Source organism: Microcebus murinus, chromosome 15 (assembly GCF_040939455.1).
Source record: "Microcebus murinus isolate Inina chromosome 15, M.murinus_Inina_mat1.0, whole genome shotgun sequence".
In the NCBI taxonomy this organism is placed as follows: Eukaryota; Metazoa; Chordata; class Mammalia; order Primates; family Cheirogaleidae; genus Microcebus; species Microcebus murinus.
The window spans coordinates 63,641,898-63,659,299 of NC_134118.1; the positions used below are offsets into that span (position 1 = coordinate 63,641,898).

The following is a 17,402-nucleotide window of genomic DNA, read 5'->3' on the forward strand; positions in this document are numbered from 1 at the left end:
AGACAGGGCACCTGGTTTTATCAGGACCCCTAGAAAACTCAGCAACATGGAGCTCCACGTGAGGTGGGAACACGGATGTCACAGTATGTACTCCCAGACACAGGACTCAGGACTTTATTTTTTTTTATGTATACTTTATTTTTTCTTTGTGCAGTCTGGACCTGGTCACCAAGGTGAGGCTGTGGGTCGGCTCCTCGGTCACAGGTGCCAGACCGGAGACCTGGGTAGTGGAGTTTGGTTGCTGGTTATTCAACACTAAGAAATGTTTAGTTACTCAAGAAAGCTGTCATCTGTTGTGGGGCTGTATATTTTTCTCCTCCCTCCTCCCTTGCCGCCCCCACCCCGCTGACAATGAACTCTCGGACCCTCCTGTCTCCTCACTGTCTTCCTGAAGTCCTCCGTCCCCTTCTGCTCCTGGCGCTGTGTCTAGTCCTCCCTCTGCTGTCACCTGGGCTTTGCTTCCATTCTGTCCTCCCCGTTCGCCCTTCACACAGAGAGATCTTTTTAAAATGCCAGTGTCACCGCTGCCCCCGAGACAAAGTCCCTCTTGTCTCCCGGGCCTGGCATGACCTGGGCCCTGCCCACCGCTTTTATATCTGCTTTGGAATTTGAGGGATTCTGAATCATGTCACCTCCCTGTGGCTGTCGGTAGAGAAAGTGAGGTTGGCGGTGGGTTTTGCTCATGTGGAGCAGCCGTTGAGGCTCTGTGCACATGGCGCGGGGCGGCATGGACGTGTGGCAGTCCCGGTGGCGAGTGTAAGCTGCCATGCCGAGGCTTTTGCTCAGATTCCTGCTCCCGGGTCGTTGGCCATTGAGATGTTGGTTGACTCTCTCCCGAGTTTTCTCTGGGACACATCCTTTGCTCGCCTTTGTGTAGTGCTTGTGGTGCTGTTTTCTCCTGGGGGGGGGAAGAGTTTCTACTGCCCAAGCCATGCTCGTGCTTCCTCCTGTCCCTCTGTTGCCCTGGCGAGCAGGGGACAGCCTGCGTTGGGGGCCGTCTGGCCCGTGCAGGGACAGAAATCCAGTCTCTGGAGGTGCCTGTCTCTTCATCCTTTGACCTTGAGCACCTGGGCCAAACCGTGGCTGTGTTTTACGAAGAAGGAACATAAGATTCAAAGTTTAAAGACTTGGGTTCTAGACCTAATTCTAAAGTTTGCTGTTTACCACGTGATTTGGGGCAAACTCCCTAATCCCTCCGAGATGCAATTTGCATAGAAATTGGAAAGAACATGTATTATTATAATTTATAAAATGGAAATGTATAAAATTATATATAAAATGGAAATGATCATACTGATCCTGCCCACCTTACAGATGTGAGAATCAAAGGAGATGTTCAGACAAATCCCTCTGTGGCTGGAAGGTGGTAAAATGATACTTTATGGCTGTGGTATTACCAACGTCCTATTAAAATGTATTTGAGTGAGAGACGTAGCCTCCAGCTGGGCTGTGTCATCAGGGCTGGTATTAACAGTTTTACTCAAACTTTCAGATAGAGTCAGGGAAAATTTCCTTTTATGACCCCATGCTGATGGTCTGATTTTACATGCCCTGCTAATACGTTTCATTCTGGACTCTGCAGCTTCCTGGGCGACCCTGGGCATTGGGTTTTAGCTTTTCTCAACTGTGAAATGGTGCAACCAAAGCCACCTCCCAGGACCTTTGCGTTTGCAGCAATCTCCGCTTTGCAGCTCTTTCCCCAGGCGTGGGAGCGAGCTGCTTCCTCAGGTGGGGCCCCACTAAGTCAACAATGGTTAATAAAGTAAGAATGACCTTTTAAGGAATCAAACTGGTTCATCAGTAACCGGCCATGAATAATATTGTTATAATTCTCAGCAGTGAGGTTCAGATAAAATTACATTCCTGTGGGTGACTCTTTTCAGATGTGCTGACTTTAATAAGCTGGAGGAGCTTAGTGGATTTCTCGTTCTTCTGACCATTTGAGAATTTCCTTGGCACCCAACAGAGAACTGTTGAAATGCCACTATTGGTTATGAGCCCAGAGACTCACTAAGGTGAGATTCAAAGGTTGTTCTCCTAAGAGGGGCTTAGAAAGCCAACGGGAGCTTGGTTTGGGCTTTGTTAACTCTTCTACTACTATTAGGGAGACCGTATTACAAAGAGTTGAAATTTGGGGCCAGGTAAGGCTGGTCTTGAATGCTGATTCTGCCACTTATTGGCTGTCTGACCTTGAGTTCGTTACTTAGTTCTCGCTGATGCTGTCGTTTCATCGTGTCTGAAACCGGCATCACGACTGTGCCTTCCCCACAGGGTTGCCGGGTCTGTCAAGGAGAGGGGGGAGGCACAGGTCTGTGCTCAGGAAGTTACGTTTGTCATTAGCGTTCAGCAGTCAGGACACCCTTCAGCACCCAGAGGAGTGTCTCTCCTGACCCTGTGTGCTGAGCGGGTAGGTGTGTTATGCGTGTGTCTTTGCATGTCAGGAGTCAGTGTCGCTGCTACTTGGTGGTTTGGGGAAAGCAGGTCATGGGGGGAGAGAGAGATTGATTGAGGCTGACCTGTGACAGTGTCTAAGCACACCCAGAGAGCCTCTCAGATGCTGGGATTTCCCTGCTTCCTTCATGGGCTTTGGCAGGTGAGTTGGAAAGTTATTAAAGTGCCCTGAACGATGTTTGGATGCAGAGAAGTGGCCGTCCCTCGCCGAGGCGTAACCAGCAGGCTCCTCTGCGGGAACTTTGACCTTAGAGGTAATGTAATTGTATTAACTGAGCATCCAGATTGTAGCCCAGAAAACAAAAACTGATTTTTTTTTCCTGTCCTGGTCACCAGCATTCAGGATACACTTAAAATTTGGGTAAAGGTGCTTATTTATTCTTTTTAAGACATGTATATTAAGTAAAATATGGCAAAACAAATCCCTTTTAGGTATACAGTTCTATAAATTTTGACGGATGCACTCAGTTGTATAACCACTACTGTATTCAAGAAAACATTTTCATCACCCCAAAGAGTTTCCTCTCCAGTCCCCAGCCCCCCGACCCCCACTACCTGCTGGATCTTTTTTTTTTTTTTTTTTTTTTTTTTTGAGACAGAGTCTCGCTTTGTTGTCCAGGCTAGAGTGAGTGCCGTGGCGTCAGCCTAGCTCACAGCAACCTCAAACTCCTGGGCTCGAGCGATCCTTCTGCCTCAGCCTCCCGAGTAGCTGGGACTACAGGCATGAGCCACCATGCCCGGCTAATTTTTTTATATATATATATCAGTTGGCCAATTAATTTCTTTCTATTTATAGTAGAGACGGGTCTCGCTCTTGCTCAGGCTGGTTTTGAACTCCTGACCTTGAGCAATCCGCCCGCCTCGGCCTCCCAAGAGCTAGGATTACAGGCGTGAGCCACCGCGCCCGGCCCCTGCTGGATCTTTAGCACATCACCTAGCTTTGAAAAAGTCCACTTGCCAGAGGCGTGACATTTTCTAGAACGCATTGATTGTCATGCTCTGTATTTGCAAGCTGTCACAAACTCCTGCAGGACTCTGGGTCCCGTCCGTGAGCCTGGGCCCCTTCCTGCATCCGTCCATTCAGGGGACGTGCGCTGAGCGCCTCTCCGGTGTGAGCCGTGAGCACGCGTGTCATGCCTGGACCCGGCGTGACAGTTCTCATGCAGGTCCTCAGCGCTCCGGAGCCGTGCTTTGGTTGAGGAGATAGGACATACACATAGAAAGTTCAGCAAGGATCTGTGGGGTTAACCAGCCACACTAGGCAGAAAGTCCAGAAGCGTCACGAGGTCGTGCTACGGTGTAGTTGTGGCAGCAGTGGGCACCGGTCGTGAGAGGGGCTCAGAGGAGAGCGGTCGGTCTGTGCTGGCGTGGTTGGGAGGGGGTCCCAGAAGACAGGGGCACCCTGAACACTGCTTGTCACCCACCTCCCCACCCCATGTCACTCCCTCATTGAAGCCCTCGCTTCCTCCAACTGGAAAAAATACTCCACTTCCTCGGCTTTCATCACCTGGCCCCCTTCATTTGTTGTTGTTTTTTTTTTTCCTTTTCACTTATTCCTGCCTCCAGCTGACTGTCTGGATTGCTGGGTGCTGGCGGCAGCCGTGTAGACTAACTTCTTACAGACCGGGCCCTTGGCCGCACTGGCCTTCCTCTGCCTCTACCATTGGTGACTCTGGCGCAAAGCGGGCGCTCTGTCCGTGTTTGTCAGCGCAGTAACTGAGTTGAGTGTCCCAGCAAAAGCAGGGAGGGAAGGAATTCCTGGTCAGAACAAAGGGATGTGAGGAGGAGGGTACTTGACCACTGTGTATGGTCCGAGCTTGCTGCCTCTTTGCTGGGAAGAACAGTGCAAGCAAGGTATGCGTTTTGAAGGATTGGAAGTGAATGAAAGTGGCTTTGATTGAAATCAAATTTATATAAGACGTTTACTGCCTTGGTATGCGAGGCACCGTGCGTGCCCCTCCCTCCTCAAACACACACACACCCATTTGGTTTCGATTTCCACCCACCAATTGCTCCTTAGGACTTGGGATAGGACATTATCTCGTTTACCTGCCGTTCTGTTTTACTTGGGGGCAGAGACAGGAGACACTTGAGAGAGGTTATTGTCGGTCAGTGTCAGTCTGTGTGTAGTGAACTGCATAATTGATGCCCTCACACTCAAATAGGATAGTCGAGAGGAGGAAATAAGGATTTGGGAGACTGCCTGCCATATATAGCCTGCCTGCCTCTTCTTTAATTTTATATTCCTGCCAGGAAAAAACCTAAACAGCATCCAATTTCCCTCCCATTCTCTGTGCTGTGGCTTTTGAATTCTCCACATCTCCTTCCTGGCCTCTTTTGTGCCCTTTGTTTCTTTATTAAATAACGCACGCATTCCCCCATCCTCTAAAACCTTCCCTGTGTAGAAATAGGATAATTTTCTTAGCACCCCACGAAAAGCGATTGAAACAGGAGATTATTTATAAACAAAGATACTTCAGCAAAGAAAAAACTTTTGAGTGATTAAAATGAGACAAGTGGGTCCATGAGGCTGACTCCTCAAGGCGACTGGAGAGGGGCCCCTTCCTGCCTCACCTGAGCATTTTGCAGCTGGGTGAGAAAATGACAGGGATGTGGAGCACATAATCCAAGGGGTGTGAGTTTGAGCAAGTCTCTCTCCCTCTCTGTGCCTGAGTTTCTTCATCTGTAACAGGATAATGATACTTTTCTGTCATTCTCATGGGTTGAAATGTTGAAATAACTTATGCAAGCGCAAGCAAAACATAGATTATGGTGCCAAAGCGCTTTGAGGACCTTGGGAAAACATTGTTATTGCCATGCTGTTTTCCTCCCCTCTACTTATTGGAGCCAATTTTCAGGGACATGTCATCCAATCAGCTGCCAACAGCTGTTTAAGGTCAGTTCTGTTTAAAATTAGGGCAGGGCATTATGGGCATTGAAATTAAAACCTCAGTGAAATATCATTACTTACCTATCAGAATGGCTAAAATAAAAAACAGTCACAACACCAAATGCTGGTGAAGATGTGGAGAAATTAGATCACTCAGACATTGGTGGTGAGAATGTAAAGTGGTACAGTGACTCTGAGAGACAGCCGGGCAGTTTCTTGTAAAACTAAACATGAAATTACCATACAACTCAGCAGTTGCTCCCTTGGGAATTTATTTCAGAGAAATATAAACTTAGGTTTATACAAACTCTGAATACAAACATTCATACCAGTCTTATATACTAATGTAACAGCCAAAGACTAGTATCAGCCCAGACCTCCTTCAATGGATGAATAGTTACACAGACCATGGTACATTTATACCATGGAAAACTACTCAGCAATTAAAAAAAGGAACCAATTATTGATACACACAACAACTTGGGTGACTCTCCAGAGAATAATGCTGAGCAAAAAAAGCCAATCCCCAAAGGTTACTGTATGAGTCGATTTATGTAACATCCTTGAAATGACAGAAATCATAGAAATGGGAACCAGATTAGTGGACGCCAGGGTTTAGGGACAAGGAAGTGGAGGGGAGGAATTGAAGGAAGGTTCAATTTGTGTTCATGGTTACAAAAGAATAGCATGAGGGAGATTTATGGTGATGGAACTGTTCAGTATTTTGACTGTGGTCGTAGTGACATGAAAGTACATACGTGATAAAATTGCATGGAACCGAGAGCAAGCACGCATACTTACACACTCACAGCAAGGAGTAGAAGTGAAACCGAGGAAGTCTGAACAAGATGGTGGATAGTTACTGATGTCAATGTCCGTGTTGTGATATTTATATTCTAGTTTTGCACCATGTTACCATTGGAAGAAAATGAGTAAAGGGCACACAGGATCTCTCCGTATTATTTCTTATAACTGTATGTGTATTTATAATTGTCTCAAAATGAAAAGTTTAATTTAAATAATTGGAGCAGTTTTCAGAGCTATAATGGTCAGAATTCATCTCATCAGTGTTCTGGGGAGCTGGTGCTACCAGTGTTTGCCAGAATTGGGGAGCTGATTCTATCCCATTGTTCTGCTACTGGGGCCAGTTGGTCGTGTGCTCACATAGCAGGAGGAGGGCTGGGAGTGTGCTCAGGGCACCCCATGGCTAGAAGGGACACAATAGGGAGATGTCCGTGGTCTTTCCTCCTTATTAATGTTTGACAGTGTCTCTTTGGACCATGGAACTCAGAAAACAAGCACAGTGCCTTCCTTCAGAGCAAGAGCAGAGAACAGACATTGGTCAGGTGCAAAGCACTGTCACGTCTGGCCCTGGGGCTGGGGCTGGGGCTGGGTGCGGCCTCTGGTCCTGCAGCCTTGGCTGTGGTTGAGTCTGCAACTCCGCTGAGCTGGACAGGACACGGCCACCTGTGCCTGCCGTTGGCAGGCATGCTGGAGACAGGCCTGAGGAGCCAGGTTGCTGCCAGGCTGCTTCTCTGGAGTCATTAGCCCAGAGCTAAGGCTTGTTCTTCAGCCCCATGGCAGGGGACGCATGGTGACCAGGAGTCTGACTCCTGGTGATCCTGCTGTGTTGGGGAACGCTTCCTTTAGAGTGTGTGCTAGAATTGTGAAGTCAGGCAACTTCGGTGCATGATACGTCTCTTTTCTTTGAAGTTGTAGGACCGTCATCCCATCTGGACAGCAACATTGAGGATCAAGAGATTGTCACTAATCCACCGGACATTTGCCAAGTTGTAGAGGTGACCACTGAGAGTGACGAGCAGCCGGTCAGCATGAGTGAGCTCTACCCTCTGCAGATTTCCCCCGTGTCTTCCTACGCAGGTACGTGGGGTGGAGGGAAGCTGGGGGACTGGGCAGGGAACAGGGGAGGGCCGTGCTTCTGTCCAGGGTCACCCCTTTAACCCCACAACAGATAACCTCTCCTCTGTCCTAGGGATTATTCCTGATGGAATCATTCTTGTTTTAATTTTCTTGACCAACATCTTCTTGGACAGTTTTGTTTCAGTTAGAAGATGTGGTCACAAGCTTCTCTTTACTCAGTCGCCCATAACATTTGCTTGCGTGGCTAAATAGCTGATAAGATTTCTTTTGGAAAGTGGTTCATCAGAATCTAGTTTATTTGCACAAGTCATCAGAAATTTGGCCGGGTGTTTCAATGGAATCTCAGTTTGACCAGGCTGGGTAGGACCTTAGCAATCATCTCTTCTAGGTCCTTCATTTTTGGAAGGGAAGAGACTTGCTCAAAGTCATACAGCCAGTAAGTATTTGGGCCAGAACTTAAATTCAGCCTTCAGACTCCAAGTTCATTGCTAGATTCATCCATCCCACTAAGTTTACTTGTCCCCTCTGTGTATTTCCTTCTTCTTTGACTATTTGGTACAGCATCTCTTTGGGCCCGGGGACTGGCCCATTTCTAATTCCCCAGGGAGCTGGCTACATAATCACAGGAATTGGCCCAGAGTCAAAGGTGGAGAAACAGATCTCGTCAGTTCTTCTGTCCTTACAGAGGAAAACGATGGCTCCTTTCTTCATTGACATTACATCATCTTACGCTCTCTTCCTGATCATCTGCATTTAATTTTTTTGGAACTCAGTCATAATTAGGAAGTATAAATTCTGAGTCAGTGTCATTGCTTGCAGATATTAAAAATAAGAAGCAGAGGCGCTATCTTAGGAAACTACAGTTAGCACAGGTGCTTCAGGACTTCTTCCCAGTGTTCTTTATGCGCTGCCAAGTGCGGTGTCCTCCAGCCAGGGTGCCACCCCGGTGACTGGCACAGAACCAGCATTAGAATGAGCGTTGACTCAAATGACTGGTTGTTTGTATCAGCCACCAAATGTAGCCTCATATTCCCCGAATGCCAACTTTCTTTTTTTTTTTTTTCAAATTTTTAAAAATTGTGGTAAAATGCATATAACATAAAATTTACCATTTGAGCCATTTTTAAGTGTACGGTTCAGTGGCATTAAGTGCATTCATGCTGTGCAGCCATCACCAGCATCGATCTCCAGAGCTTTTTTCATCTTGCAGAACTGAAACTCTATATCCATTTAATGCTAACTTTCCGTTTTTCTCCTCCACCCAATCCCTGGCAACCACCTATCTACTTTCTGCCTCTATGAATTTGGCTGTTCTAGGTACCTCATATGAGCAGAATCGTACGGTACTTGTGAGAACAAATCTCAGCTACAGGAAGCTTATAATCTATCAAATAGGATGAGCTTGCCTTCAGGTACTTAGTCATCAAACAGACTTTGAACTCATTAATAGGTACCAGTCACTTTTTGGTCTTTGCCAGTCCCCAATAACAGTAACCACTACTTGTTTGCATGTTTATTGTGCCCTGGGAACGGAGTTGAGTGGTTGCTACAGTTGACTTGTTTATCTGTTGTCCTGGGCACCGTCACTGTCCCCTCTTTGAAAATGAAGACTCTAAGGCAGATGTGGGTACAGCAGAGTGTCTAGGGACAGACCACTGGCAGCACAGCTGAAACCTACCTGTGGCTGATGCCGCCCCAGGCAGCTGCGCAAGACTCTGCCATTCAGAGCCATCCACATCCCTGATCTCATTTGATTTTCACAAGGACCCACCACGGGAGGCAGAGCACAATGTTCATGCCTTAATGTTACAGTAGAGATAACTGCAGTGTGAAACATTCAGCCACCAGCTTATATTTACATAGCTATGGCTAAAAATTCACGACTTGTATATCATGCTGCTGCAGGCAATTGTTACACTCCATGTGGTTTTCTTTTTCTTTTTTTAGGGGGTGGGAGCTTTAGAATAAACTGTTATGTTTATCTGTTGAGTAAGACTTTTCTGAAGGCTTCTTGGGCATTCTGGAAAGGCCTCTCCGTGCTGTTCTGCCAGCAGTGGCATTTGCTGTAGCAGAAGAATCTTGAGAACAGCTGATCCATGCAGAGAGAAATGAAAATTTCATTACCCTCTTCAGGACATGTGCATAGATTTGAAAAGAAGGATTTCAGTGCCAGGACACAGGCAGCAGGAGGTTTTGCGTCGGAGCCCTGGCTCTCCAGCCTGGCCCTTGGTTCTTTCCAGTGTTTCCATTGCCGAAATTCTGTAGAACCTTTTGGAGCCAGGCTCTTTGCATGGAGCCAAAATGCTCCATCACTGCTACTTTTCTAGACCTTACAGACACAGAAGGTATTTATCTATAACCAGCCGTGGCTAATTCCAGTCTTTTATTCAGGAATTTTATAACATTCTACTGGGAAAGGCAGCCTTTTGGCTGTATTCACCTTTCTAACTTTATATTCCCCAATCACTTAGGGTGTTTGCCTGTTTTCTACGGCAGAGTTCTTTTGCTTCAGCTATGCAACTGGATTTCAACCTCCTCTAACCACCTTCATTCACCTGCTTAGGAAACTGGTATTTGGAGGCTGCTGTTGGCTATTTTTCTCTCCTGCTAATCATTGAAATACAATCCCAGTAGTATTATAAAACCACATGCAGTTTTGCAAGTCTGTCTTCTCTCTGGCCTAAATATTATGGTGAGAAAAAGACGAGATAGTTTCTTTGCACGGAGGTACTTGCATTGGGCATTTTAAGACAACATAAAATTCTAATTTGATTTGTAAAACTTTCATCCTGGGGAGGGAGGGATGATCCCAAGCCCAAGCTTGGGAAGCTCTAGAGGATTTGAAAGGTCTACGCAGAGGTGGCCTCTTCACTGATGTGTGGCACTGGGATTTTATTAGGTGGTTGATGATTTAGTAAAAGAAAGCCACAGTAGTATTTTGGGGGAGGATGGCGGAGGAGGGTGGAGACAAGACTTGAGAAGAAAGCTCAGTGCAAAGGATTAAGTGGTTATCACCGAGCGAGTGGAGATCGCCTACTGACCAGCAGTCATCATCAGCTCATACTTTGGGTTTTTATGGAAACCACATCAGCCTTGTATTTTATTGGGTGGAGCAAAGATACAAGGGCTTTGAGATGAAGAGGACTCTAATACGAATGATTTAGCTGAGCCTTCTAGTGAAGGTCATCGAGGGTATGATCGATAGGAAGAAATCCTTGTCAATCATATTAATAAAACCTGTTGAACAAGAGCCTTCCAGAAAATGTACCAGGATGTCATAGTGCAAAAAAGCTTTCACATGAAATATGTCGTCTCCCTCCCCATAATGTTCTTGAGATGGTTCAGCAGGATGTGTTCTCAGGGAGGCATTAAAAACTGGCCTGAGGTGGAGTGTGAACCTGCGACTAAGCATCATCCCAGAACTGCAGCTCCGAAAGAACCTGTGAGGTCACCTGATCCCATTGGTCCCCTTCCCTATCACCCCAGATGCTTTCAGGAAAACTGAGGCCAGAAAGGCTAAATGAATGACTCACGTACCTGTTATTACTGTGCCAACACTTTCAGTTTATGTAGACCATGCTAGCGAAGCAACTCCAGACTTTTTTATTCCATTGTATTTGAAGTAAAAAAAAAAAAAATCTAAAGTAATTAAAAAGAAAAAGGTTGATAGCTTGGCAGTGACATTGATCTGGAAGCAGCAGTGGCAGTGAACTCATGTGTCATGTAGGAAGCCATTGGAAGTGGCAATGATGTAGTAAAACCAAGAGAACAGAGGAAATCGGGCAGAGTACGCTCCAGAGAGCGCCATGAACCACCTGTTCAGCAGTCGCCATGGGAACTGCTGTTATTCCACAGAGGAGGGTTTGGGTCTTCAGGTGGGAGGTGCAGGTGTCGCCTGCTCCTAGGCTGAAGGCACTCAAGGCCATTTTTTAAACAAAAAACTTAGAAACCTGGGTTTGCTGATATGGAGAGTCATCCTACCTACTTCAGAAGCTGTGGATCTTAATTTGGAAACAGGCTCTTCAACTGGCATTTGTGTTGGCTGAAAACATAAGCTCAGAACATGTGTCTCTTTTCTTATCTGCAGCTATTTCTCTGAAGTCAAAAACCAAGTACTTAAAGGAAATTAACATTCCGATCACGTCCCTGCACTCTGCAAGGTCTTAGCATAGAGTCTGAACCTGGGATCCGACTTCCACCCCCTGCAGGAACTCCAACTCGGGCTGGGGTGGGATCCCAGCTCCCGAGTCGTGGTTGGTGGCATGACCTTGTTTCTGTTTGGAGGGGAAAGGAACATAAGACGACAGCATTTATGGAGGATAATTAGGGGTGAAGGGAGCCCAAACATGTATGGAAGGAAGAGAAACCTTGGCTTCAAAGAAAGCTGAGCATAAAAACGGAAAGCGGATCTTGAGATTTCGTCAGAGTCCAGAACAGCAGGGAAGCCGAGTTGCTGCGTTCGGCGCACAAGCCCTGGAATCAGAAGTGCAGTTTTGTTTTCTCTCCTCTGTGCTGACTCAGTCGGCAACTTTGGCAGGTTTCTCAACATCTCTGTTCCTCATTTTTCTTCCTGGGAGTGGCAGTCCTGATTCCTGCCTCCTAGGGATACAGAGCTCTCGTGAGGGTTGTGTGAGCTGGGGAGTGTTTTCCTTTTCTGTTGCTTTTTGTTTGTTTCTGCATGGAAACGTTTCTTGTGCCTGGTGTGGCCAGTTTGTCTTCATAGCTCAGCTCGTCATCAGCTGAGGCGTCTGGTGCTCCCCACTGGGCCTGCTTTGGGGGAAACAGGCCAGGTCTGAGCCGTGGACAGGCCTGTCCTCTAGCTGCTCAGGGGCAGCCCTTGGCGATCACCCAGGCCTGTGTGAGGTCAGTGGAGAGCAGTGGCCGAGAACATGCCAGAAGGCTCCAGAGTGGGACAGTGCAGTGTACATCCTCGCTTTCTTTGTTAAGGAATGAAGCTGTGGCACACCTGCTCATTTGTTCTTTAGCCTTGAATTCATCAAGATCCTGGTCTGTGGCTGGTGCTTTGGGTGGTAGAAAGGGCCCTATCTGGGCTGGCTGGAACCGTCTTGTTCCAGCTCTGCTATCAGGGAGATGAGACTGGCGGCCGGTCCCCTAGCGGGGGCAGGGTGAGGAGGTAGAAGGCACCAGAGCATAATAGCTCTTCTGCATAATGGGGGATGATGGCAGCTCCTTCCTGGCTTAGGATCCCGTGTGAGGGTGAAACCAGACCTGCTTGCAGAGGCTCTGGCATTGCACTGCCTTAGCACTCTCGCGATGTTCCCTGATAGTTACAAAGAGAAGCCGTACATGTCTCTTTAGGCCTTGTTTGTAAACTGAATGATCCAGGCTAACTGATCTCTAAATGTCTGTGCATTTCAGAAGATCCCCCCTCTGTAATTCCATTTTTCAATGGCTGTGAACACTGAAAAACTGTACACCATTGAGGTTTTATTTTAAAAAATTATAATTTTTTTACAATAAAACATCTTTTTAAAATGTGTATAGGTAATGTACAATCACTAGCTATTGACTTCGACTCTCTTAATCCAGCCTGGCGTGCACATCGAGTGTTGAACGACGCTGATTTGCTGAGTGCGTGCTGTGTGCCGGCCCGCACGAGGCCTTTCCCACACGCCCTCTCACTTGCACGTCACACGATCATCCTGGGAAGGTGGTGATACTCTCATTTTACAGACGAGGAAACTGTATCTCAGTGAAGTTGAGAAACTTGCCCCGTGTCTCACAGCTGGCAGGCCAAATCAGGACGGGAACTGATTAGTTATCTATCTATTGCTGTGCAACAATGTAAGCACAAACTTAGTGGCTTGAAACAACACACATTTGTGACCTAACGGTTGCTGTGGGTCAGGAGTCCAGGCGTGGCTCAGCTGGGTCCTCTGCTGCAGCGTCTCACAGACCTGCAGGGAAGGTGTTGCCTAGGGCTGCTGTCTCATCCGAGCCCCAACTGGGGAAGGATCCGCTTCAAAGCTGACATGGTTTCCAGCAGAACTTGGTTCCCTACAGGCTGTCAAACCAAGGGCCTCGGTTTCTTGCTGGCTGTTGGCTGGAAGCAGCCCTTAGTTCCCTGCCATGGGAGCCTTCCCCACACGGCCGCTTCCTTCTGCAGGGCCAGCGAGGAGGGAGTGCGACTCCTCACAAGACAAGTGCCAGTGTCACGGCATGTGACTGGGAGCACGTGCCCGCAGACTCCCCATCACCTCGGCAGTATTCTGTGGGTTAGAAGCAGTCACCGATCCCACCCACACCCAAGAGAGGGACCCCCAGAGTGAACCCCAGGAGGGGAGGGCATGGGCAGCCCTGGATCTCGCACCCACGGCCACCCAGGGTGAAGCTGCAGCTCTGGGAAGCCGCGATGTCAGTGCTGGCGGTGTGAGGTAGAGGGGGGATCCGAGTAGAAAGAGGGTGATCTAGGGAAACCTGGAAAGTGTCCCCTCTGCACTGGGCCTCGGGTGAGACGATCTGCGTGGACCGGAAGTGAGGACCACTGAGGGCAATGCAGACAGAGCTGCAGTGGGGACGGGCCCCTCCTGGGAGGCAGTGCCCTGCCCGTGTAGACACAGCCTGGCCTTGCAGAGTGGGCCTCCCTCAACTCCCAAACCCGCTCTCTCTCCGCGATTAGAGAGGCAGAATCGCTCTCACTTCTCCCACCTGCACAGGAAGGGAGAGATGAGTCTAGTTTCCATTTCTCTTTCTGCAAACACTGCCCGAGCTTCGGGACAGCTGGCGTGGCAGGAATGACGGCCCCGTGTTTTTCTCTCTGTGAACAGAAAGCGAAACGACCGACAGCGTGCCCAGCGACGAAGAGAACGCCGAGGTAAGCCGGCCTCGCCCTCGCCTGCCACGCGCTGCGCACGGCCCGGGGCGTCCTCGCTGCTGCTTACGCGCCTTTGCTTTACGTCATGAGTTTCACTTTGGGATTTTTTTGTGTGTGTTGTCAAATATACGTGACCTAAAATTTACCATGCTTCTGGGTTTGGGGTTAGAAAATTCAGCCTTGGGAGCTGACTGGGAGGACAGAGAGTCAAACGTCAGCAGCAGGAAGAGAGGCCGTGAGGGCAGGAAGAGGGAATCCAAGTTGAGGCCAGGAAACGTCGATGTTCTTATCGCCATAAGCATCCTCGTTTACAAGCAGAGATAGCACGTCCTGTGTGGCCAAAAGCAGGGGCCAGAAGCACACGCCAGGCAGAGCTAAGCAAAAGTCTCTCCGCGTGCCCAGCAGCCCCTTCCCTCCGTGTGGGGGCCGGAGGCTGGGTGCGTGTCCAGCCTTGATCCCGGGGTGCCTGTTCCCGCTCCCTCCAGGGGCTGGGCTCTCTCTGTGGCAGGGGGTGGCTGTCACGCTGACGGAGAGTGTTCCTGCCGCCCCCTCTGGGTCTGTGCTTGAGTGAAGGAGAAGGAGAAGAAGAGAGACAGAGGGAGGGAGAGAGGCTCATAGTTGTTTGAAATAGTGATTCACTTCCGAGGAAAGTGCGGGAAAGGACAGTAGGTGTGCGTGCTCACGTGTACCCGACCCTGTTGCTTCAAGATCACAATTCTAGCTCCTCCTCTGAACGAAGCCAGGCCCGAGGCCAGCTGCTCCCTGGGCAGCATGGAGCCCTGAGCCGTCCCCATTTGAAAGCAGGCAAGGGGCACGCACTGCCCGTTACTAAGTTCCTCACTTCCCTTCCTCTGAAAGCGCAAGTTCCCGCAAAGATCCAACTGGGCCAGCAGTGAGGACCCAGCTCCGTGACAGACAGGCCACCAGGGCCTGGAACCTACCCAGTGATTGTGCTGGGGCAGCCGGAGCCCAGGGGACCAGAAACCAAGCAGCTGCCTTCATGGAGTAGTCTGGGCCGCGTTTCTGGGAAGTAGCAAATGGGAATTGATTTAAAAAGAATAAAAAAAAAAAGTGAAGGCAAACAGTTGCTTAGGGTGTGACTTGCTGGGTGTAGCTTTCAGCAGAGGGTTGCAGAGTTGCTAAGGTTTTGTTCATTCCCCCATTCTTCAAAAATTCAGTGAAAACACCAACACATGGGCAGTGTGGCACATTTTTAACCCTTTGCACTCGCTTGCTTTTTTCTCGATTTCTTTATTCTGCCCGAGATTTAATTTTTTAAATACCCCAGATTTTACAAAGCACGGCAGTAGAATAAAAAACTGGAGTTCCTTTTCATACAAACTTATTTTTTTGGATTTTTTTTAATATTTCAAATTATTGATACATTCAAAGAGTAATTTTTTTATTTATTTATTTATTTTTTTTTAACACTGACTTTTCTGAGAATCAAAGAGTAATTTTAATCTCTATAATTTTTGCTAGCCGTGTCGAGTCACGCTCGACATCCGAGAGTGCAAAGGGTCAAAAAGCCATTTCGTGGTAGGGAAAGGAAACGTACATGTTGCTTATTTTCTTTGAAAGGGGCGGCCGCACTGGTGGAAGAGGAACATCGAAGGCAAACAGTACCTCAGCAACACGGGCTCGCGGAGCACGTACCTGCTGCCCAGCATGGCGACCTTCGTCACCTCCAACAAGCCCGACCTCCAGGTCACCATCAAAGAGGAGAGCTGTCCGCTGCCTTACAACAGCTCCTGGCCCCCCTTCGCGGACCTCCCCCTGTCTCCGTCCGTGACCGCCGCCCCCAGCAGCAGTCGGCCGGACCGCGAGACCCGGGCCAGCGTCATCAAGAAGACGTCAGACATCACCCAGGCCCGCGTCAAGAGCTGCTAAGCCTTTGACTCTCCCTGGTGGTTGTTGGGATTTCTTGGCTCTGTTTTGTGATTTGTTTGTATTTTATTATTATTATTTTTTTTTTCTCTCTGACACCTATTTTAGACAAATCTAAGGGAAAAAGCCTTGATCATAGAACAGTGATTGCTGTGTCCAACTCCAGTACTGGAGCTTCTTCTTAACTCAGGACTCCAGCCCATTGGTAGACGCGTATTTCTAGAGCCTGCTGGATCTCCCAGGGCTACTCCCTCAAGTTCAAGGACCAACACCCACACGGGCAGTGGCGGTGCTGCATTGCCTACGGCCAGGGCCGCCAGCATGATGGAGTGGACGCCTCAGAACGGACGAGAAAATGTGAACTAGCTGGAATTTTTTATTCTTGTGAATATGTACATAGGGCAGTCCTAGCGACGCTGCAGTCTGCTTCTGCACCTTATCTTAAAGCACTTACAGATAGGCCTTCTCTCGACCTTGCTCTGTCCCTCGGCACGGCCCGCCTCCCCTGTGCTGTTCCCCGCCTCTCACCCCGTCCCGTCCACTTCCTCCCCTCCCCTCCTCTCCCTCCCCTCAGAGCCTCTGTTCTGCATCCGGAGGAGAAGAAGAAAATGAACTTCTCCGCAGATGTCCCATTTTAAGACTGCTTAAAAAAAAAAAAATATTTCTAATCTGCCATGCTTGAATGCCACGCGGTACAAAGGAAAACGATCATGGAAATATTATGCAAATTCCCAGATTGGAAGACAAAAATACTCTAATTCTAACCAGAGCAAGCTTTTTTATTTTTTATACAGGGGAATATTTTATTCAAGGTAAAATTCTAAATAAAATATAATTGTTTTTTATCTTTTCTACAGCAAATTTATAATTTTAAGATTCCTTTTCTTGTTTATCAGCAGTTGTTATTACATCCTTGTGGCACATTTTTTTTTTTTTTAATTTTGTAAAGGTGAAGAAAAGCTTTTATGAGCTCATGTAGCAATCAGATTATCCTGTGGATTGATAATAAATGAATATGATATATAGTTAAATTTTTAATGGGCATCACTCCTGGCTTTGTCTGTGTCTGCTTTGAGAGAGCTCGCTGGTGGGGTAGGACTGACAGAGCACCATCGCTTCTCAGGGCCCCAGACTCTCTTCCTCGCTGACCACGAGGAACCCTGGAGGTTCCTACCATGGGGCGGCGTGTGACATCCTCCAGCGAGCACTCACCCCGCTCCAGGCCCGGTGCAGGGGGTATTGCATGCCTTACCTTCTGCGCTCATCGCGGCTGTGCTACAGAATGGGGATTTGTCTCCATGTCGCCTGGAGGAAATGAAGACTTAGAATGAAGGTGCCTTCCCTCGGGTCACAGGGGTGATAAGAGTCCAGGAACAAGTGGAGCCCAAGTCCGGTGTGACTATGGTTTTTTTTGTTGTTGTTGTTGTTAGCACATCCGTCCTTTTAAACATTTATCAT

At 48.2% G+C, this 17,402-nt stretch overlaps 1 protein-coding gene across 12 annotated transcripts in view; it reads left to right on the forward strand.

Moving 5' to 3' along the window:
• The window catches only part of IRF2 (interferon regulatory factor 2), a 127,238-nt gene extending 110,256 nt beyond the window's left edge, over positions 1–16,982 (forward strand). For all 12 annotated transcript variants that reach the window (XM_012784973.3, XM_012784970.3, XM_012784969.3 and 9 more), the window contains 3 exons: positions 7,055–7,222; positions 14,011–14,057; positions 15,639–16,982. In XM_012784973.3, coding sequence (XP_012640427.2) covers positions 7,055–7,222; positions 14,011–14,057; positions 15,639–15,947 — 524 coding nt within the window. In that variant the 3' untranslated portion in view covers positions 15,948–16,982. The remainder of the gene's footprint in view (positions 1–7,054; positions 7,223–14,010; positions 14,058–15,638) is intronic.
• Positions 16,983–17,402: the final 420 nt, after the last annotated feature.